Source organism: Drosophila grimshawi, unplaced genomic scaffold (assembly GCF_018153295.1).
Source record: "Drosophila grimshawi isolate 15287-2541.00 unplaced genomic scaffold, ASM1815329v1 contig_848, whole genome shotgun sequence".
Classification (NCBI taxonomy): domain Eukaryota; kingdom Metazoa; phylum Arthropoda; class Insecta; order Diptera; family Drosophilidae; genus Drosophila; species Drosophila grimshawi.
Genome location: NW_025063692.1, coordinates 6,870,559 through 6,893,989, shown reverse-complemented (window position 1 = coordinate 6,893,989; position 23,431 = coordinate 6,870,559). Strand labels below are relative to the sequence as shown.

General features: G+C 36.5%; 4 protein-coding genes across 4 annotated transcripts; all 4 read left to right on the top strand.

The window, feature by feature from the left end:
- Positions 1-139: 139 nt before the first annotated feature.
- Positions 140-7,090, top strand: LOC6566184 (ubiquitin-conjugating enzyme E2 H). Its single transcript, XM_032738746.2, has 2 exons — positions 140-422; positions 5,049-7,090. The coding sequence occupies exon 2, from the start codon at positions 5,348-5,350 to the stop codon at positions 5,897-5,899; it is 552 nt and encodes a 183-aa protein (XP_032594637.1). The 5' UTR covers positions 140-422; positions 5,049-5,347; the 3' UTR covers positions 5,900-7,090.
- A 3,830-nt stretch (positions 7,091-10,920) lies between these two features.
- On the top strand, positions 10,921-13,149 carry LOC6566183 (EF-hand calcium-binding domain-containing protein 1). Its single transcript, XM_043216002.1, has 4 exons — positions 10,921-11,363; positions 12,003-12,126; positions 12,213-12,572; positions 13,030-13,149. Exons 1-4 carry the CDS (start codon positions 10,921-10,923, stop codon positions 13,147-13,149), a joined length of 1,047 nt encoding a protein of 348 aa, XP_043071937.1.
- Positions 13,150-16,222: 3,073 nt separating this feature from the next.
- LOC6566182 (17-beta-hydroxysteroid dehydrogenase 13) lies at positions 16,223-20,264 on the top strand. Its single transcript, XM_001992149.2, has 4 exons — positions 16,223-16,354; positions 18,725-19,235; positions 19,306-19,488; positions 19,759-20,264. Exons 1-4 carry the CDS (start codon positions 16,335-16,337, stop codon positions 20,020-20,022), a joined length of 978 nt encoding a protein of 325 aa, XP_001992185.1. The 5' UTR covers positions 16,223-16,334; the 3' UTR covers positions 20,023-20,264.
- Positions 20,265-20,967: 703 nt separating this feature from the next.
- Positions 20,968-23,068, top strand: LOC6566197 (N(G),N(G)-dimethylarginine dimethylaminohydrolase 1). The gene is made up of 5 exons (XM_001992148.2): positions 20,968-21,223; positions 21,537-21,859; positions 21,948-22,045; positions 22,120-22,344; positions 22,416-23,068. Exons 1-5 carry the CDS (start codon positions 21,189-21,191, stop codon positions 22,539-22,541), a joined length of 807 nt encoding a protein of 268 aa, XP_001992184.1. The 5' UTR covers positions 20,968-21,188; the 3' UTR covers positions 22,542-23,068.
- Positions 23,069-23,431: the final 363 nt, after the last annotated feature.

The window sequence follows — 23,431 nt, the reverse complement described above, 5'->3', positions numbered from 1 at the left end:
AGAAATATAGTATGAGCTGCGTACTGGCCCGTTCCAATCGATAAGTAGTGACGATTAATTTGAGGCGATATATCGAATATGTGAACTCATATCGATGAGCACTAACAGCCTGCACAGAGCATAACAGCTGGAAAGCAGACGATATTTCAACGAGAAACGGTAGAAAACGGAAGAAAGCGGATGGAGCGATAGCAACGCATTGCATTTTCATATGTGTCGAGAGCCATTAAGCATTAATTAAACATTTGTCGCTGTATTTGCAAAAAAGAAAAATGCGATAAAATGCAAAGGCGGTCGGTGTACACAACAATGTGGAGAAGTATCGAAGCGTAAAAATTAAAGGCGCTGCAGCCACAACACCAACAACAAACGTCAATAAACAACAACAGCAACGAAATTAAAACGGAAAACATAACAAAAAGGTATCAACGGTATTTAATAGCAAAGGTCTTGCAAAATATCTGTGCATGTGTGTGTGGCTAAGTGGGTGAGGGGGGACACTGAAATAACAACAACAACGGTTGCAAATGTCACCCGTTAAGTGCGACCAGCTGCAAAAAGAGATCTTGGCATTCCTTCTTGCACTGATTCTAACTGTTACCAATGTCTCGAAAATTTTTTGGCATTGTGCTTTATACGCCCAATATTCGTTCCTCTTACGTATTGCCTATTCATGTATGTTTGTGTGTGTGTGTATTTTTGTATTTGTGTTAGTGTGTGTTTTTGTATTTGTGTATAGGCAGCCCTTGCAGTTTTTGTTTTGCCTTCTGTCTGTTGCTCTCTGCTCACGCTCGCACTCTCTTTCGCTCACAGCATTTCGTGCAAAGCTAAAATAGCTGTTGGTATTTAGCTTAGTTTCTTATTTTTTGGTTTTTGGTTTCGCCTTTTAGCTTCTGTACGCAAAGATTAGGAATTGTACCGTTAGCTCGTGTTTGTATGTGTCTGTATCCTTGCTATTGTCTCTTTATTCTTGCTTCGCACTTCAATCTTTTCCTTAGGATTACAACCATAATTGTTATAAGTAACTGTTATACACAATGTGTCAAATTGGTCATTTATTTATATACATTTATACTCAGTTATATATGTATATATATATGCGTGCGTGTGTATTTCTTGTTTTTGTCTTCTCTTCTACTACGCACTTTGCTTTTGCACGCTTATTGCGTTGTGTTTACGATTTTCCTTTTCGCCTTTGCCTTTGCATTTTGCTTTTGCGTTTTAAATCTTATCAGCAAAGCAACAACGGAAATGTTACAAGCACTTTTCTATGCATGTGTGTTCGCCTTTACATACGCACACAAACACATACGCATTTTTTGTTCTTAACAGATCTGAACTGTTGTTGGCCTTAGCCCATATTTCAGCCCTCTTTTTTCGCATGCCTCATTATGCATTTAATTTTAATGCGCAGTCAATGACCGTTTTGTTTGGTTACATTGGTTAGCGTGGGGGGAGGGGGGGATAAGATGGTAAATCACACAAAGAAACCTATGAGAAATCTCGAAATGCTTGCGTTCGTGCGCCAAGTTATGATTTTCTAGAATTATTACGTTTTTTTAATTGTGCAGAACTATGGATCTACAAATAAATAGTATATACAAATCAGAAAATTTCATGATTAATTAAAATTTATAACAAAAAAAAAACGAAAAAATTCATAAATATATTGTTTTTGTCTGTCTATATACACGAAAACCAAATTTTGCTCAAATTACTCCACTGTGCCATTAACACAGACACACGCATACATACACTTATCCATACATGTCACATACATACACAAATTCTTACCCATGCACAAACATGTATGTATTTAAATTTCCACTCATACATTTCGCATTTGACCCCGTTAGGTTCACACCTAAATCAATTGCCATGCGGTAAGTTATTTACCCGATTTCAATTTTGAACTGTGCTCAAGGCAGGAGTGGGTGGGGGTGTATGTGAGTGGTGCTCAGACTAACTAACCAGCTAACTAAACTGGTGCGTCATATCGAATTGAACTCGTTATAAATCGTTCGTCAAAATGAAGGGCATTAAAAGGTTCGGATTTGCTCGGTTTTACTTTTGACTTTGCTTTGTTTTTGTATATATATGAGTGTGTGTGTGTGCATTTAGCGTCGTGTGTGCTTTACAGCTGCTGTCCTTGATTATAGCTTTTCTTTGCTTGTTGTTGTTGCTTTATGCTTTCTGCTACTATTTTTGTTGTTGTTGCTGTTTTTGCTTCTGCTCTTTGCCCAATATTATTTGTATAGTTTTTGGGCCTGTTGTTGTTGTTGTTTTGGCTTTGGCTTTGGCTCTCGCTTTGTTATTATGATTTCTTTGTACATGTGCTTTGGGGGGGCCTCTCTCTTAGCAGGTTGGCGCGCTGCGGCCTCTCTGTCGATAGCTCACTCTCTCCCACTCTCGCGGTCTGTTCGCTCTCATTCTCTGTGTGTGCTTTGCTTTGCTTTTCTGTTCGCATTCTCTCCCTCGCAGTTGTTGTTGGCGTCGCTACTTCTGCTTCTGCTGCTGCTGCTTCTGCTTCTTGTGCTGCCTTTTCAGATGTTCATGCGCTGCTCGCTGGGGGCTTCCAAACTCTGTTGCCAGTTAATTTTCAGTAACTAGTTGAAGTAGACAACAAGAGAAATAAAGAGCAAAACCAAAAACTAAAGCATGCCACAATAACAACAAACGTGAACGCAAACAACAACAGCAAAAGCAGCAGCAAACAAAAGTAAAGAAACAAAGAAAAAAGAAAAAAGCAGACACCAATATTAAAACAAACGCAAAAAAATATAACAACAAAAGTGTTATCGCTCTCTCTCTCTCTCTTTGTCTGTCTGTCTCTGTCTGTGCGCGTGTTATTGTTGAAATTGTTTTTAAAAAAAGTTTCGTAATTAACTGTTAATGCAATACAAATGAATTGCAGTCAGCTGCGCGTGCTGGTCTTGGGTAGGTGGTTAGGAAGGGGGCGGGGGGTGTGTGGGTTAGCACAGACAGTCATAATAGAATATAGATAGAGATACACAGAGAAATCAGCATGCAGCACAATACAATTTAAATTTCATTTTCAATTAATTTGTCTGCGCTCTGCGTTTTTTTCTTCTAATTATTAAAAATGTATAAATATATATAACAGATATTCATGTGTATTATATGAGTGTGTGTCATCATCATAAGACAACAAAAGCATATACAAAACAACGATGTATATGTATATGTTGTGTATGTGTGTGTATTTGCCTGCTGTTGTCTTGAACGAAATTGCAGCTGAGTGTTGTCAACGTTGCGTTGTTTTTGTTGATCTTCCAGAGCCAGAGAGCGTGGGTTTTACAACACTAAAAGGCGCTCTTACACACACCATACCAGTAGCACACAGCTGAGAGGCAGCAACAACAACAAACAAAACACCAAACAGCAAACGCAAATAACAACACACACACACACACACAACAAACAGCTATTCCCGTTCGCTCCCTCTCTCTATCTATGAGCGTGTATGTATGTGTCTGTGTGTGTCTGCTGCTTACAGTGAAACCAGCCAAAGCGCATCAATTCATTGTAGAATAGTATTATAACAAAACAGATGGAGAGAGCGGGACAACGAGAGTGAATTGAATTAGCTCATCCAAAAAGAGAGCTGCTTTGACCAGTAAGCTGAACAGACAGTTAGCTATCCACTTGTCCACTTGTCATATTTATGTTTTGGAAGCCATGAAACAATATTGTAATTTATTATATAAAAATACTAAAATTTAAAGACTTATATGGTTTATCAGCATATGTATAAATATATATACTTATCTTGTATAACCAATAGTTCCTTTGTTGAGAAGTCGATTGAATATATTATTACTCATACGCCATGTTGACTCAACGAGCTTAAGATATAAATATACTATATAAAAAAAAGCAAACAAAATATGCACTTTGTTTTTATGTGCGAATATCGCATATACAGTGCACATTCTAAAAACAACAACTACTAAATATTCGCACATTTTAAATAATTTTTAGAGTATGCTTTTCTTAATAATAAATTGAAATTTTGTATTATTATTAAATGGAAATTAGTTCTTGATTTTATGCGTGATATTTGTATTATTTACGCTTTGTATTGTGTTGTTTAACATTCGTGGGGCCCTCTGTAAATTTGTTGCTTACCAAATACATTGTCACAACGGGGGTTGCTGCTAACATTTTACTCTCTCTCTCTCTCTCTCTCTCTCTCTCTCGCTCTCTTTCTCTCCCGCTCGCTCGGTCGCTCTTAATGGCCAGTCAGCCAATAACATTAAACAGCTGAGCATGTTTGGAAATAACAACAACCGCAGCTCAACGAAGTCGTCATCATGATGAAAAAAAAAAGTGCAGTGTGTGTGTGTGTGTGTGTGCTTATGGTATAAATAGACAGACAGATAGTTGACAAAACAATCAAAGCGAAAGAATTTCAATTGTTACCAACACTAGACTAGCAAATAGAATGGAAATACCACTTCCAACACCTTCCATTTCATTCCAATGCACATTTTACATTGGCCCTGGAAAGTATGCAACAACTTAACAGCAACAACAACATTTCTGCAAATTTGAAACTGCAAGCGTGTCCTTGATTTGATGGCCTCTTTGACTACTGTTACTAATGGCAACAGTATTGACGTGTAAATAGGGCATGTCAGTGAATAGAGAGACATCAAGCAGCTATCGACAGCGACGACGTCATACTTTGTTGTAGCTTCTGATGCTGTTACTGCGCTGCATGTGAGTGAATAAGGGTGAATGAGAGAGAGAGAGAGACAGCAATCAGCATTGACAGCGACGACGTCATACGTTGTTGTTGTAGCTTCTGATGCTGCTTCTGCTGCTGCGCTGCTGCAGCACAGCTGACATAGTTTCGTTAATGAGTGCGAGCGAGATGGCATTTGACCTAGATAATTTATGCATTCATGCGATGAATTGGCGAGATTCTGATAACCACTGATAAGGATAACAAATTCACATACACACACACACACATATATACATATGTATAACAACATAATTGAAATTTCATTTTTATTTTGCAGGCAGAAAGCAGCAGCTGCAGCTCTTTAATTTTGCTCCTTCGATTTTTTTAATGGCCATACAAATAATTATGGAGCAGCAGTAAAAACAACTTAAGGAACAACAGCAATAATAATAATACTAGCTACATACAAAAAAAATATAACAAAAATAATAACCATCACCAACTTAGCCTTATCCTTTTCCTGATTAATTATTGAAAAATCACTTTAAAAAAGTATATTAATAAAAAATTAAAATAAATAAAAATAAACAACAAACGCAGCGAGGGACCCACAGAAGAATCAAATCCAAAACAAAAATGTCATCGCCCAGTGCTGGTAAGCGACGCATGGACAATGACGTCATCAAGCTAATCGAATCGAAACACGAGGTGACAATCCTTGGCGGCCTCAACGAATTCCATGTGAAATTCTTTGGTCCAACCGGTACACCGTACGACGGCGGCGTTTGGAAGGTGCGCGTCTATCTACCCGACAACTATCCATTCAAATCACCGAGCATCGGCTTCGTGAACAAAATCTATCATCCCAATATTGATGAATCGTCGGGCACAGTTTGTCTCGATGTTATCAATCAGGCATGGACAGCACTATACGATTTATCAAATATATTTGAATCGTTTCTGCCACAGCTGCTCACATATCCGAATCCCGTTGATCCATTGAATCGGGATGCGGCCGCATTGTACCTGCACGAGCCGGAGGAATATCATCGCAAGGTCGCCGACTATGTGCAACGCTATGCGACCGAGGATGCTCTGCGAGCGGCGCAGCAACAGCGCGAGAGCAGCGACAGTGAGTCGAGCATGTCCGATTATAGTGAGGATGAGGCCAGGGATATGGAGTTATAATATCAATTTAATTATATTATCTATACTATCTATATGCAAAACAAAACAACAACACCAACAACAGCAGCAACTTAAAAATGCTTCATTAAAATTAGCGATTCGATTCGATTTGATGTTGATCGACGCAATTCAATCAGTTAAAAATTAATATACATATATATATATATATTTATATATATGTATATTTAAACACACACACATATATATATAAATATATATATATATAAAGAACGTGATTCGATAAGTAATAATAACTGTACAGATATATATATATATCTATACGTATATATATATATATATATATGTACATATATATATGTATATATACATATGTGCAGTTATTATTTGTAAGCAAACAAACAATTTGAAACAATTCTTAGTAATGTAGCAATTAGTAGCTGACTAACAAATCAAGAAAACCGAGCAAAAAACCCAAAAGCATACAAAAATAATGATAATGATAATAATATTTGAGCGAAACTGTAATTTCAACTGGTTCTAATGAAAAAAAAACAAACAAACAGAAACAAAAACAAAAAAAAAGAAGAAAACTAGAATATATACAGAGAAAAAACCGCGCTGACATAACGATCGTTAGTTGTGTATACCTTATAGAGCTATACATACATACATATATTATAAATAATATGCCACAACAACCGTTTTTGTCAGCTGTTTAGTAGTTGTAGGCGCACTTCCCAAAAAAAGAAAACCCAGAACAAGCTTTATGTAATATCTCTATACCTTGTACACCCATCTATATCCCTATAATTCCCACTCCCTACACACATACATACCCGATATAACCACTTGACTACGTAGCCTTTGCGTTTTGGCTATCCAATCAATCAGTGAATCAAAATGTCACCGCTTACAATCAATTAAGTAAATTTAAAATTATGAAAATCAAAATTCAAATTCCAATTTTGATGCAGCTGATATATAAATACATATATATATTATGACTATTATTTTTTTTCTTTGGCTAATACTAAACATTTGTAAAATTAAGTAAGTTGTTTATGCAATAATCTAACAAAAAATGTCCATATTGTTTGTGTTTTATTTTTAATTAAATGTCATCTTAACTCCTGTGACTATCAAATACATATTTATTCAACAAACGAAAAAAGAAAACAACAACAACAAGCAAGAAATATAATCATCTCTTATGCAGACATTTAATTCAAATATTTTAAATGATTTTTTCTTTGTCTTCTTGTCTCTTTTAATAACAATATATACCTTAAAATGTCTTCATTTTTATTATTATGTTTTTTTTTAATAAGTTAAGTCGCTGCGATGTGGAACAGAACGGAAAATACAGTTATTTAAGTGCAACAAAACAAAAGAAACAATGAGAAAAACAAGAATAAGTACTAATATTTAATAGAGAAACTAATTAAACTTATTAAACGTGTAGAGTTGTGTATTCTAGTTAACTTAGCGTGTTCAATAAAAACAAAAATACAATTTACGATAATGTATATATATATATACCTACTATATATGATGAGTGTTAAGAGTCTTCTTCAACTTCCTCATTATTTCTCCCCTAACCCACAGTTTCCGAAAGAAATCCCCCCTCCAAAAAAAAAATGCCCATAACTTAATGAACTTGAAGACCAGCCGATCAATACTAATTCTACAGGAGCTAAATAATTCAGTTTATATATATATAATATATATATATATACATGTATATATATATAGAATACACAACTCTCAATGACGAACAGATTAAAATTTACACACATATATATATATATATATATATATATATATATATATATATATATATATATATCTTTGATAAGTTTGGGGGGATGGGCGGTTAGAGGAGAAGGAGATCGAACAATGAAGTTGGCAACCCTGCGTCGGTTTTTAAGCAAATCAAACAACAAGAAAAAATAAAATTAAAAACAAAATCGTAAAACGTTATTTTTAACATACTATAATAATAATTATGTATTGTGCTAACATTAAAAATATTTTATGCTTAAGTTTAACAAAGTGTTTATGAAATGATTATGTAAAAATAAATTGAAGAGTAATATGAACAACACGATTTTTTTTTTCGAAATTCGTATCAAAAATCGATAAAATACCAAATTCCATTTGGAGATCCGATAAAAAAAAAAATGTTTTTTCCCGCACCTTTTTTTTGGAATCTGAAAACAGACTTTTTGTGCAAAGTACATGCCAGAAAATTCCTTTGGGCCACGATCCAAATGAACTGCTGAGATCACTGAGAGATAATTGTTCACATTTGTTTATAATATATCGAAAAACAAGAAGTAAAAGATTCAAAACAATGTTCGTTTATATTGAAAGGATCTATAAAGGAATCAATTTCTTTGGTAACGAAATCAAATCATATGAATATATGTACTTCTAGGGAATATCGATTGATTGTTATGCTTCAAGTAAAAAGTCTATAATTTGGGCTTATATCTTTTTGTCTTGAACTGACCAAATCAAATCCGATTATAATACTTCAATAATTTGGGCTAATAATTTTCGTTGTTAGTCTTAACTCTGTTTTTCTCTTATGAAGACTGAAGCATACAACAATTAAATTCCAGCTGTTGCCAACTAATTACAATTGCAGCAAGTTACAAAGTTCAGCATTCTCAGTCTAACCCATATACCTATATATGGCCCCAATCGGATATGGGTTGAGACGCAGCTTAACACTTCGTGTATACACTGATATATGTCTATATGTATGTGTATGTGTGCCATGTTTTGTCAATAAATGTGCTTAAGTTGGCCGATCCCTCTCCACACTTTAACCCTTAGAGGACCTACCTTATGCCCATTGGCGCTTAACCGACAAATGTCTTTTCTTTTTTGTTTTGCATTGTCAACACACATTTTTCATCGGTTCGCCTTGGAAACTTGAGTTTGTTGATTGCCTGAAGAAGTTTTGAACTTTTTTTTTGTGTTGCGCACCAAGAAGCCAAGAAACTCGAGGAATTCAACGTTAAACGCCTCATGTTTTCAACAGCCAACAAGCAGCAGCAACAGCAACAGGACTAACAATAATGGGTATCAAACTGTAGGAGAATATATCATTTAAAAACACAATTATATATACATATATATATATATAATATATGCATAAATAAACGTATTTCAAAAAAGTGTGTCAGTGCAAAAAACTTTGAAAAACTTTCAAGTTGTCACTAAAAACTCTCTTTCTGTGTGTGTGTGTGTGTGCGGGTGTATTCAAGAAAGTTCCTTATTATTATGATTATTATTATTGGCTTGTGCTTTGCAGTCTGCAGCCTTCGAAAGCTATCAGTTGTACAGAATCTGTGTAATTTTTCAACGAGCGCAACTCACCTCTGACCTCTGACCCCGTAGGCAGCAGCAATTGTTGTGCAAAAGGATACGAAGGACAGTGCGAATAAAAATGTCTGTCTATCAAGTTGCCACAAACTAACCAATCCAAAGGGTTGCCCCATGAGATAATACATAAAAAAAAAATTCGTTAACATGTGTGTGTGTGTGTGTGAACAGACTGATACATGTGTGTGTGTGTGTGTGTGTGTGAACAGACTGATACATGTGTGTGTGTAGCAGATATATCTGTTCCCCAACTTTGCTTTTGTTGTTGTTTGGGGCAACGGGTATGCGAGTATAAACAAATTATATGGTTATTCCATATAGAGCGATTGTTGCATACTTTCGCGGCCCTCACACACACACACACACACACACACACCCATACACACTCACACATCACATCCAAAATTTTGCAAAAGAAGTACAAAAGTACTAATAAAATTAAGCTGCCCAACATCAGACAGCAATAACAACAATAAAAACAAACAAAACACAACTTGAACTAAAGTTGGGGTTAATATGGTATGTGTGTGTGTGTGTGTGGGGCGGTTGCATGTGGATGGGCGTGGTGTTTTGAGGCTATTCGTTGGGTTTATAGCCAGACATCAAGACATCAGTTCGAACAATTGCTGAATTACATGAGCAAACAAAGCAAAACAATGTGCTTTGGTAATGGGTTAAGTTTTAGACTGTGTGCAGGGAGTGGAGATGTTTAAATGGCTACACTGAGCAAATCGAGTATATTGAATTATCTAGAGAAATTGGAATTGGAATGCCAGATTATTAGATAATATTTTGAAAGCAGCATTTAGCGGTATTATTTTGATTTATACTTGGACTTTAAGCTATTTAAACTTGAAATTGAAAACTGAATATTCATACGATCTTTGAATTGATTATTCAGTTTTAAGCCAATTATTCAATCAATCCATTCAATAAATATTTGTTCAATTAAATGCATTTCAACTAACATGACATATTCGTGATGTTAGCAAGAATATATACATATATAATAGTGTAGCACTGTCATTGCATTATTATTTTTTTTTATTATTTTTTTTTTATTTTTAAACTGATTATCCGGAAGAATACAAAAATTATATATATTTATTTTATTTATTTATTTGGATTATGTTAATAATTTGATATTTATTTAGTTTTAATTTATGATGTGCAGTCGAAACTCTTTCAATTCAAATTTAATCTATGTTTATGGTATTTATGTTTAAACTTTCACATCGATTTCTTGCAGTGTATTGTATTATAGTCAATTTATGAGCGATATGCGAAGTTTATTATCTATTTGGTGGCAATTTATTTGCATATTGTCCTTTTCTTAGTCACTGCCCAACTCCCGAGAGAAATGTAATTGGGGGAAATGTTATTGAATGGCTATGCTCGGGGAGAGCCGGCTGGCTAGAGCTGGGGCGGGGGCGGGGGCGGAAAGGGAGGGTTGGGATTGAATATGTGGAGCGTAAGCTCTGCGTGTCGATGGCGTCGACTTTCGAGGATTGATTTGACTTTGACACATGAAGAACAAAATGAACACCCAAACAAACGCCAGCTAACACATTGTTGCTGTTGCTGTTGTTGTTGATGTTTCTGTTGTTGTTGTTGTTCTTGTTGTTGTATATGAACACCCTGCAAAAAACACTGTGATCCATAATAATATGCATGTGCTATGTCAATGTCGTTTGGCAGGCAAGGCGGGCGCCGCAAGGGGTCGCACCCCAACACCTACACCCAAGAATGGAGCTGGCGGAAGCGGAAGCGGAACAGCTGGGGCTGGGGTAACAAATGGCGCGCAGGCAACAACCACCGGCGGTGGGGGAGGTGTTGTTGTTGTTACTGCTGCTGCTGCTGCTGCTACAACTAGTTCTGGAGGCGGTGCTGCTGCTGCTGCCAGATCCACGCTACATGCGAACACAACGATACTGAAAACGGTTTCAGTATTCCTCGCCAGCGGCAAACGAAACTCGAGCAACCAGTCGAAGGCAGCAGCGGCTGCTTTGCAGAACAAACGGCAGCAGCGCCAGAGGAAAATGGACGAGCTGAGTGGCAAAATCAATCCCAAGCTATTGGACAATCTGCGCAAGAAGACGCGCTTCACCAAGTGAGTAAAACAACACAAAAACCATAACCAGTCAGGTATCCTAAATCCCATCAGTAAGTGAGATTTTTACAAATCAATTATATTTTCTTACTTAAGTTGTAAAATCAATCAATATAGATTTTTGACAAGATTTAAATACTAACTGGCAGTCCCTTAAAAGCTGAGCTTTCTCACCAACTATTATCAAGATGCGCTTTGAATATCATTAGGGACAAGCACAATAGTCACAAGACTTCAGCATAAACTCTTAAATAAATTGCCCTAAATTTGTAGTGAATCGACATACTTTTTGTGAGTCACCCTATAATTGAGAAAGTAAATTTGCAAAATTTATGTTTGCACCTTTCTAAAAACGAGGCTTTGTATATCCAAATTTCAGGGCAGATTTTTCTAACATTTTTGAAAAAAATACGACTGATTTGCAGGGTTACATTGGAGAAATGTTTTATTACTTTTTTGCGTAACTTATATTATTAATAAACACTTCTATTTTAAGATTTCACATTTTACACAGTTTATAAATTTGGGATAACTTAACAGAACAACACCTGTTTACCGAAGCACAAAAGATCTTTAATTATTTTCTAACCAAATTATAAGCCCCATCTAAATACTTTGTGCATAATCCCGCCTAAACAGGGATGAATTGGATGCCCTGTGTCGGATCTATCGCAAGCTGGTGTCCAATTGTCAGTATGCGGCCAAGACGCTCGCATCGAGTTCCTCCAGCGCAGCCATTGCTAAGCCACATGCCGCCGTCGAGGTGGGTTCAGCTTCAGATAGCTTCCCAGAGAAGCTCCTCTTCAGCACCCTCTCTCTCTCTCTCTGTCTCTATTTCCTTGCATGCAGGGTATTGATCGCATTGTGTTCCGTGAGCTGTTGCACAGCACCTTCGACATTGTCACCGAGGAGATACTGATGGAGCGCATCTTCTGCAGCTGGGACAAGGCACATGAGGGTCTGCCGCTGCGATTAGAGGGCTGGCTCATCGGATTGTCAACGTTTCTGCGTGGTACACCGGCGGAGCGGGCTGCATTTTGTTTTCGAGTCTATGATCTCAATACGGATGGCTTTATAACCAAGGATGAGATGTTTACACTGCTCCGCAATTGTCTCATCAAGCAGCCACAGGATGAGGATCCGGACGAGGGGGTCAAAGATCTCGTCGAAATCGTACTAAAAAAGTTCGATCTGGATAAGGATGGCAAGGTTATATCTGTATATATATATATATATATTCAACTTCTGGTTGTTTGATTGCATGAAGTTAACGATTTAGGTTTACTTCTTGGCTGTAAATATATATTTGATGGTCATATTCAATTCACTTGCAGCAAAGTCTTTCAAGTTCTTGATCTAATTATACGATCAAGATAATCTTCCCTTCTTTTGTAGGTCCAATTCGGGACTATGTATCAATATATAACTCACTAAAGCAGTTTGTAATCCTTACTTTTTACTCTTCGTCGCTATTGCTGTTCCCTCCCCAATTAATCGCCGTGCAATAATAATACACTTGACTTTATTGTGTAATCAGTTCAGGAGTCCATATTTCTATCAATTAGAACTTAATTTGATTTTAATTTATTTTTTATTTTTTTTTTCACTTTTCTGTGTCGATTAATATTAGTCGGCGTTTAATAAATAAATAATTTGCTCGCTACAGGTTTCAATGGATGACTTCATGGGCACAGTCGCCGCTGAGCCGCTGCTGATCGAGGCCTTTGGACAGTGTCTTCCAACTGACAGCGCCGTTGTCTCATTTTTCTCAACTCTGCAGGTCTAGAAACAGACCGAATATATATATATATATATATATATATATATATATATATATATATATATATATATATATATATATATATTGTTAATGGAACAGTAATAATAAAGGCAAATTAAATTATTATTATTGTTATTTTTTGCATTTCTGATTCTCTGATTTAATGGTACTATTCTCGATCTTGACTAATAACTGTTCCAAAGGGCATTTCGCTGTCCAAAGAATCTACTTATAAGCGTCATGTCATGCTGAATATGAAACATTACTGAAGCAACTGCGACGTACAAATACAGATTGCGACAATTATGATTATAGCTAGATTAGTCAATCACAAACCGATGCAAACAGCGCGAGTTACCTCAATAAGTACAGCAGTAATTAACTGTTCACAATTTAGATGCAGTGGTAATCATGAAATTAGTACAATTACAATCATTTCAGTGGATGCATTTAGAAGCTGACCGTTAGAACCAGGCAAACGATCATTGCCAACGACGTTGATCAAGTAAGTTATACGATATATGTGCGAGGATATATTTGTTGACCAGTTTTACTTGCTCGTGACCCCCAAAGTAGATCGAAATCCGACTTGGACTCGGAGACAAATCACTCAAGCAACACTTTGCACTCCATCATCGTATTTCACGGAAATGTAGAACGATCTACAGTATCGCTAGCTACGAGCTTTGCATCTATGTTACTTTATATGTAGTTAAGAGCAAGGTTCTTCTTTAATTCGATAGTAAAGTGAGCCAAACTGTTTGCCTGGTATGGATACACAGAGCGAAAAGTTCGATAACAAATGATCATTTGATCATTTAATCGGAGCAAACCAAAATCGCACTAAAATGAAAATCGTCTAAGAACTAGCAAGCTTTTGCCAAAACCCTACAAACATAAATTGTTCCCAAAATGTAAGAAAAATTTTCACATTGCAGAGAAGGAGAATTTGACGCACACAACATTTCATATATTATTTGATTATATTCTAATTATATGGGGTTTCGTTAACATCAATAAGACTAACGATTAATGCATGTCTAAGTTGCACAATTGTGTTGCACAGTGTAGTCTATATTCATATGTTTGTTGCATTCATGCAAGCGGTGAGGCGAAACAATGCAAAGCTATCAAAGCTCGTCTCGTTTGCAGTTCATTAATTCGTCAACTGAGCCGCCGTTGCTGAGACAACTTGAGCTACAATTATTCGATTAGCTGAATATATTCAAAAACAAATAAACGAATAGACTGGCACCCCAGCTTAGTTAGTTGACAACCGGTTGTGAGTTGCCCGTAGCCCGTTTTCAGTTGCACTTGAATTGCAATTGCAAATTGAATAAATAGAGGCGCAAAGATGCAACTCAGGCGAGAACAAGATACAGCGCAACATAAACAATAAAATATAATAATCTAAAATACTCGTACTCTACTCAAGCACTACGTATACGTAATATGGCACACACACACACTTTGCTTATATTTACAACTTTCAGTTTGACTTTTACTTTCATTTCTGATTAGAATTACCTTGAGTGCATTGTTTATAATCATTACAATTTAATCAATGAATAAATTATAATCAACACTTACTTTTTACTGTCCACCTGTTTGGCATTTAAGATTAAGAATTTTGTTGCATCAGTTTTTGCAAAAACATCATTATTTAGAACCAATTAAATTGTTTGACGGTATTCTGGTTTTGTGTTCAAGTGTGCAACGCACTGAAGTAGACGTCTCCGATCCCATAAAGTATTTATATTCATCAGCATCACAAACCATGTCGATATAGCCTTGTCCGTCTGCTTTTCTGTCCTACCTCTCTCAGTTTTAAAGCTTTATTGATAAAACTTGGTATATACAGATGGAGGTGACCAGATAGGATCACTATATATTATATGGCTGTCATACACAAATAAAACAAATCTTCCTAAATTTTTGTAAATCGCCATATTTAGTCATAATTATTCAGAAAGTACAAATGTTTAGTTGTATCTTTGTAAAAACTACTGTTTGCATTACTCAGGATAGATTTTTTTAGGTTTAGAAAAAATATATCTAATTTCCAGGCAATTGTTTTCCTGTATATGTTTTTTTTTTCTGAGTCTAGAAACAATTGCTCGAAATATTTGTTGTCGTATTAAAAATGAATTTTTTTTACCAATGAATCTTTGGCGTATTTCTTGTTTGAATTGAATTATTTCTTTCTGTGCTTAACATATGATTTTAATTGGACTAGTTGGTTAAGCAGATTGATTTGAAATTCAAATTGCAACTAATATAATTGAAGCTAGCTATGCTTCTGATATTGGATTGTGTCGATTATTATTCTTATAATTGGCACGTGTGTAGTTGGTATTGACTTACACAGAGGCGACTGCATGACGCCTTATTGCACATAGGAATCTATCGATGGATTGCATACGTTTAATTAATTATAAACTATACACAAATAGATGGCCTTACATTTTCCATCGAAAGCATCGTTTCAACCAAAACTTTTACAGTGTAAACAAAATAAACATTTAGGTTTGAGTGATTCTAGTGTATATATATGTATGTATCTGCATCTTGAACTATATATTTATCTGCAGCTGAACAAGTCTCCTTGACAAACTCTTTTTATGAATGATTACTCTAATAGAGTATAAATATGCCTCAAGTCCAAAAAGTAGGCCTCCATTGTTTATAAATATTACAAAAAAAAAGCATGTAATCATCGGCGGCTGATTAATACACACTAGCACACACACTCACACTCACACAAATGCACAAACACTCACTCATTCGAACTCACTTCCACACTCAGACTCATACGTTGATCTGCCCGGCTTTTTTTTCACTCAACGTTGAGAGTCGCCAGACTCTCGAGTTCTATATAGATCAACATTCAAGTGGGGCTAAACATTTGTTCACACATACAAAATGTTGATAGAACCAGCACTCTCTTGTAGGTGTGTAGCTGTGTGTGTGTGTGTGTGAGAGTGAGTGTTTTCTGAGTGATTGTGTGAATTTTTCAAATAAAGAAATTATCACTCATACGACCTGCCGGCATTGCGTACTATTTACTTTTGTGGGAATTCAGTTTGAATTCGTTAACAGGCGCTAACGGTTTAAGTTCCCAAAGTTCGCTGACACAAGCTGCCAGAAGATTAAGGCAAAACCTAGGGCACTAACAGATCCTTGGAATAAATATGTCAAGAACAACCGTAAGGTTAGTAAGAAAGATTAGAATGAACAAAAAGAAAAACACTTAACACCAAATCGAGTACGTGACCAAAAACATTGAGTAAAAATATGCGACTATAAAATTAAAAACAAAAACACTAAAATCCAAATTAAAAATCTAAAAATAAAGGAAGAAGAAGCAGCAGCAACCAAACGGCAGCTAGCAACACCAAATGCAGCTGAAAATAATAATCTTATCGACTTTAGACAGTTGTTTACACATGAAATTATATTTCATACACGTTACCCAATAAATTGTTTAATAGGGTATACTAAAAATTGTGAAAGTGTTTATAAGAAGCTGCGGTTCATAGTTAATACAAAATATGCATTTATGTATTTAAGATGCCTAGAGGTTCAAAAGAATATATATATTATGAAACACGAGAATATTAATAAATATTATTTAATATTCTTGAATTTCATGATATTCTTTTTCAAACTGTATAGTCCTTAAGCACCTAGAAAAAAATGAGCTAGAATTTTGATTAAAGTAGAATTGACTCAATTTAAAAAAAAAAAGAAATAAAAAAAACTAAATACATTTCTAGGTTGAGTCACTTTATAATAGAATGTGTAACTTAAATTAATTTTTGTTATCTGCATAGTTTGCACTTGCATTCATCCAATCATTATTAGTAGGATATCTCTTAGCTGGGCATACTTGCCTAGGCCACTATTATTATGTTTTTTTACTGTACAAATGCAAACATGTATATATTTCCTCGGATGACACGTTTTGTGAGCGAGTGTATGTTTTTTTTGTTTTTTTTTTTTTTGTATTTAGAAGTGGGGCCACGATAAGAACTGTTAATAGAACTCTGACCCTAACAATCAAACTTTACTTTGTTATCTTTAAAATAAAGTGAGCCGAAAGCCGGAGGGATATTAATAAACTGTTAATGACGGCATGAGTAATTGCCATAAGTCGGCTTAGTAAGCTAAAAGTGGCAAAACAACCCTAGAAGTTGCAAACGTAATTGCGTTTAACCTGTGGGTGTAACTTTCAACTTATGCAAATACATATCGGACAAAAGCGAACTTTAAGCCTGGCTTTTACCTTGTTAAATAGTGGCCTTAAAGTAGTTTATGCGACACCTTCGGCCACAAGCTAGCAGCTGTACCAAGTTTGAGTAAAATAGTTGCACTTACTGCTCAGTTCGCATAGAACAGGCAGTCAGTGATTGACATGGGATAGACTGGCTGATCAGGTATTCATTTTGTGAAGAGAATGCGATAGAGATACGAGAGCGAGAGAGTTGCAATTCGCGGTAAGTTTGTAATATTTTATCATATCAGCAAATTTATTAATGTTGATACCATTTGGCGGGGGCGAAAATTGTGGCGTGTTCTTCATAAGGTACAGAGAAAGTACCGAAGTCATGACCAGGGTTAGGTTTCGGGTTAGCGGTAACACTTGTGGTTGCCAGGGTCAGGTTCAGGTTCAGGGCTATATATATATATATATATTTTTCTTTTTTCTTTTTGGCATTGATTAAAGCACATGTCATACATATGTAGATTATTTGCTCTATGCCCATCATGTGTAACGAGGTTTTCGTCTACTTTTGGTCATTATCGCAAAATCGCGCACACAGCTGCATAAAGATAATTATATATACGAGTAATATGGGCCAGCAGCAGCAGCTGACAACAAACCAAAATACAAAATATAAAATATAAAAAACTGCTGACCATAGCTGAACCCCATTCAGAATGCTCAAAACAATATTAAGCCAAAAAGGTCGACTGGTCAGAGATAAAAATAATAAAAGCATACGAATGAGTTTTAAAGTTGCTGTGGATGCTCATAAGTGGGACTCCACAGTCGCACTCACGAGTTGGACCATATTAGACCTAAAGACCTATGGACACGTTACAGTAGACATACATATATAGAAACCATACGAGATACAACGAGATTTCTTTACTTCGGACTGCCGAAGATTAAATACCCTTGCACACTGTATAATTTTATAGTATATCGTTGTTATCTATATGTAAAAAAAAAAAACTTAAGTGCTTATTATTTTTGATTATGCGGGATCAGATTACATAGCTTTAATAACAAGCAAGATTAATAAAAAACGCTTTACGGATCCTGATAAATAAATGCTATGTATAGCTCAGATAGACTGTTCGTGCCAATCAATTATATACACAGATACACCCAATGGAGTCGAAAGTCTCGTTGCGCAAGTGTATACGTACTTAATAATGGATTAGAGCAGCGTCCAATTAGTTACTGTCACGCACTTCCCCCTTTTGTTTTTAGCCTCGCCCAAAAAAAAAATAACAACAAAAAAAATAGAAAATAAATAGAAAATCGTATGTAATATTTGGATTGTAATTGCAGCAACAACAGTCGCGATGGCTCAGCCGGAAGCGGTGGCCAGAACAATGATATCTACAACTATGTGGTGCTCATCGTTGATATTGTGGTGCTGGTGATCAAGTTCTGGGTGTCAATTGTCGAGGAGTTTGTCAAGCTGTTCGTTGCACGGGCGGAGGCAAATGTAAGTGGTCAGTTTGTGCTGATCACTGGTGCCGGACATGGCATGGGCAAGGAGATGGCCCTCCAATATGCATCACTTGGCGCCAAGGTCATCTGTTGGGATGTCAACGAGCAGACAAACACACAGACCGTCAAGGAGATCAAACAGGCTGGCGGCACTGCCTTTGGCTATGTTTGCAACGTTGTCAAGCGTGAAGATGTTATGGAACTGGCAGCCAAAGTGCGCAAAGATCATGGCTTCATCAACATTCTGGTTAACAATGCCGGTATTATGCCGTGCCACACGCTACTCGAGCACACTGAACAGGAGACGCGTCTCATGTACGACATCAATGTGCTTGGTAATTTGTGGGTAGGTGTTTGGCTCTGAATTAATTAACTGTATCGTTCTCGCTGCTAAATGCATAACGCTCCACCCACAGATGCTCCAGGCCTTCCTGCCCGAGATGATTGAGCGCAACGAGGGCAGCATTGTTGCTCTCTCCTCCTGCGCAGGACTCTTTGGCCTGCCCAATCTCGTCCCGTACTGCGGCACCAAGTTCGCCGTTCGCGGCTACATGTCTTCCCTGGCCGAGGAGCTCCGCCTGAAGAATCCTCAGACCAATGTAAGTACGGCCATAAATATGAATACTGCATTTCCATTTGTTGCCACCATTTATGGCCGCAATGAATTTGTTTGTCTAAATTTTAGATTAATACAGCATTTAAAATTCAAAAATATATATAAACTAAACTAGTTTAGTTCAATGCAGGATGGTATTCAAATGTGTTTCTATGATGAACTGCAAGACCAGCCCTTGAGGGAAATGTTTTTTATTTTATTTTTGTTTATTATTATATTATTTAATATTTGTGTTATTTAATGCTACTTGCAGATCAAGCTGACCACTATTTATCCATATATGATCGATACGGGTCTGTGCAAGAATCCACGTTTCCGTTTCCCAAGTCTGCTTAAGCTGGTGGCATCAAAAGATGCGGCTGCCTCCATTATATTGGCACAGCGTCAGGGTCTGGAGGAGGCGTCCGTACCACGTCACTTTCTGTACGTGGAAAAAGCTGGTCGCATTATACCCAAGAAGGCGATGCGATTGGTTAATGATTTTCTCGACACTTACGTCGATACCGACAAGAAGTAAAGTTATCACAAATTCAAACACAACTGGAACATCCAATGACTAATTTTAAGTCTCAACAGCTTTATCAGTTCATATTTTCCTTATTTTTCTTTTTAATTTTTAATTTTTTTTTCTACTGTCTGGATTCTTAGAATATATATTTTTTTATATTAATGTAATTATTTGTACATGAAGTGAATTTATCAAGCTTAAAGATTGTTACTTAATAAACAGATAATTATGCGATAGTGTAACCAAATAAAGACAGTTTTCATTTTCAAAAACAACAAAAAAACATAGCCATTCTGTACACCATTAACCATAGATTGCAAGGTATAGTCATTTTTTGATGTCAATTGTCAAGTTGCAGGTCAAGGTCGTTAACACTTTATTTTCAGTGCAAATACTTGTAGTATTTGGTATACAAAAAAGTTTTGGCTAATTGCAAATTGAGGTTCTGATCCCTGAAAAGTTAAGATCAGTCATTATCAGGTGAGTAAAGTGATATAAAGAGACTCAGGCCATAAATGATTTACTAGTCAGTAACGTTTGTAGTGCTATTATGCTGTTGTGGGCTTTACGTGCAGTTCAAAAATCAATTTAGATTGTTTTGTGCTTTGGGTTAATTTCACACTGAAATCTATTTTGAATCACAACTGTCGCCACCTATCGTTCAAAATGTGCATTGCCGCCGTGATCGCTTGCAGTTCGCTGCTGTTAAATGACGTGCATTTTGTGCTAGTGTTAAGCTAAATGCGATAACATTCCTTCTGTTAACGAATTATCCGTACTTGTGGCAAATATCAACAAACATCTGTTTTGATTGTTCTTTTATTTCCACAGCAAGAAGTCTGCAATTAATTCAAACGAACTTTAAAATAGATGAAAACTTTTGTCTAACGTGCTATGATTATTCTCCACCCAAATGATATCGCTTAACAGATACGCTTAACATTTAACAGAACAACAAGCGGACAATGTTAATGATTTCAAAAGAACGTGCCGCAGAGTAAAACTGTGTGTCCGCTGTGACTGCCAGCGTGTGCGCGGAAACGAGTGAATGGCATGCCTCGGCGGCGAGTACACAAACGAAGCATTGGAATTCCGTTATATATCTTCTGGTGGCAACCAGAAGCAGTAGACCGCGAACCGGTGCACCAAGCAACCCAGCCACCCAACGCAAAAAAATGTCTCCCAAATATTCGCACGCAATTGTTGCCAGGTAAGTGGCGCCAAGCCAAGCTGCGCATCACACCTGGGGATGGGCACAACAGCAAAGTGAAATTAGGTCATCTTAGTTGCCTAGCATCGTATCTAAGTGGTTGCTTTGGGTGGGGCACCCAGGGATGTGGTTGTTAGCTTGGTTTATTTGTTGGGGTGAGTGATGGTGTATATATATATTTTTTTTTGTGTTGTGTGTGTGTGTGTGTGTGAATCTCCCACCCGTGAAATGGAGAAGGCGTGAATTAATTCATTCATAATTCGTTTATTCATCACTTGATTGCTACTAATTCGTCTCAATTCAAATTTTGTAGAATCTCAAATGCATTACTGGAGACAGGCGGCTTTGATGTGCAATTGGCGAAACAACAGCACGAACAATATTGCGCACTATTGCGCGAAATTGGATTGGATGTCATTGAGCTGCCGCCGGACGATGATCTGCCCGAGGGTGTGTTCGTTGAGAGCAGCGCCGTTGTTTGCAATGGCGTTGCACTCATTGGTCGCTCGGGGAACGCAAAGCGACGCCAGGAGGCCGAAAGCATGGCCATCATATTGAAAAAGGAACTAGACATTCCAGTCATCGAAATCGATGATCCCCATGCCCAATTGGATGGCGGTGATGTCCTCTTCACGGGTAAATCGCAAATCGGAAATCAAATGCCAAATTCGTTATAGAATTTCTTAATCGAAATTTTATATATATATTAATTCTATGCCTGCAGGTCGTGAGTTTTTCATTGGAATCTCGGCATTTACAAATGAGGAGGGGGCTCGTGCTGTCGCCATGGCATATCCTGAATATCCTGTTACACCCATTCGAGTGCGTTTGTTTTGGCATCACTCCCGTTTCATCACAAGTGTAATGGATTCAACTTTTGTCCTTGGTATTTACAGGTGAATGGTGCGAAGCGACTGAAGTACTATGTAACCATGGCTGGACCGGATGTCCTCTGCGTGAGCACGAGTGCCACGTGCCAGGAGATTGTTAAGCGCATGGAGCGTGAGGCAAGCTTTACGTATCAGAAATTAACATTGCCCGAGGAGAGTGCCGCCAATATGTTATATATCAATGGCACACTTGTCTACAGATCACCCGCTGAAATTCCAGAAGCATATAAGGTTATTACTCATACACCTTTTATTATAAATATATATATATAACAAACATATTCCTTATTCATTCGATACAGACTTTAAAGGAGAAAATTGACATTCCATCGCGTAACATAAACATTAGTGAATTTAGCCAATATTCCAGTGGATTGACATCCGCGTGTCTCCTGCTGCGACGCTGGAAGTCCATACGAAGCATCTGAATCGGAATCGAAATCGGAAACGGAATCTAAATGGTTGCATGAATATGAATACATATACATATGGATATACATCTATATCGAATATTTAATGTTATTTTGTATCTAAACACGCACAGGCGCTCGAAATAATTGTTAATCCACAGCAATATCAAATAATTAATATTTGTATTAAGCATGCGTATTGAAATTTTTTAAACGTTATTTGTTAAATTTTAAGTGATATGTTAAAATATTTATACAGACACATAACCCACTCACACACACACACACATACACACACCTCTTCGCGCACATTCGTCTAATCTTAAATTGTGTCCAACTTCCAACTACTGAAAACATGTTAACCACTTGATTGTTCATTAAAATTAAATAGGTATTTATATATATGTATAAATATTGTATTGTCGGACTCTCAATTGTGCGAAAGTCCAGCTAACGAATGACCTACGAATGTATCTACTTTACAAGTAGCTGTTAAATGTGTTCATTGTATCCAAAATAAAAAGCAACAAAACATTTGTAATTTCTTTACAAAAACCAAAAAAAAAGCAATTATTTAGTATTTAGTTGTTATATCTGGAAAATTAGAACAAACGAAGACTTGGATCGAACTATTGTTTAAAGCGGCATATTAATAATTCTATTTTCCCCCATTTTATTTGCTTTTTCACATGACATGAATAAAAATTCGTGTTGTGTTTTTTTGTCGATTTCTAAACGTTTCATTTGTTTGCACTTAAAATTGGTAAATATACAAAATACATAATACACAGAAGAATGGTTACTACATTTAAAACACTTAAAAACTGATTAATATTTAAATGAGTTCAGTTGCTTAGTTGAGTTATTTTGCTCGTTGTTATTACATGCTACACTAAATACACATCTGT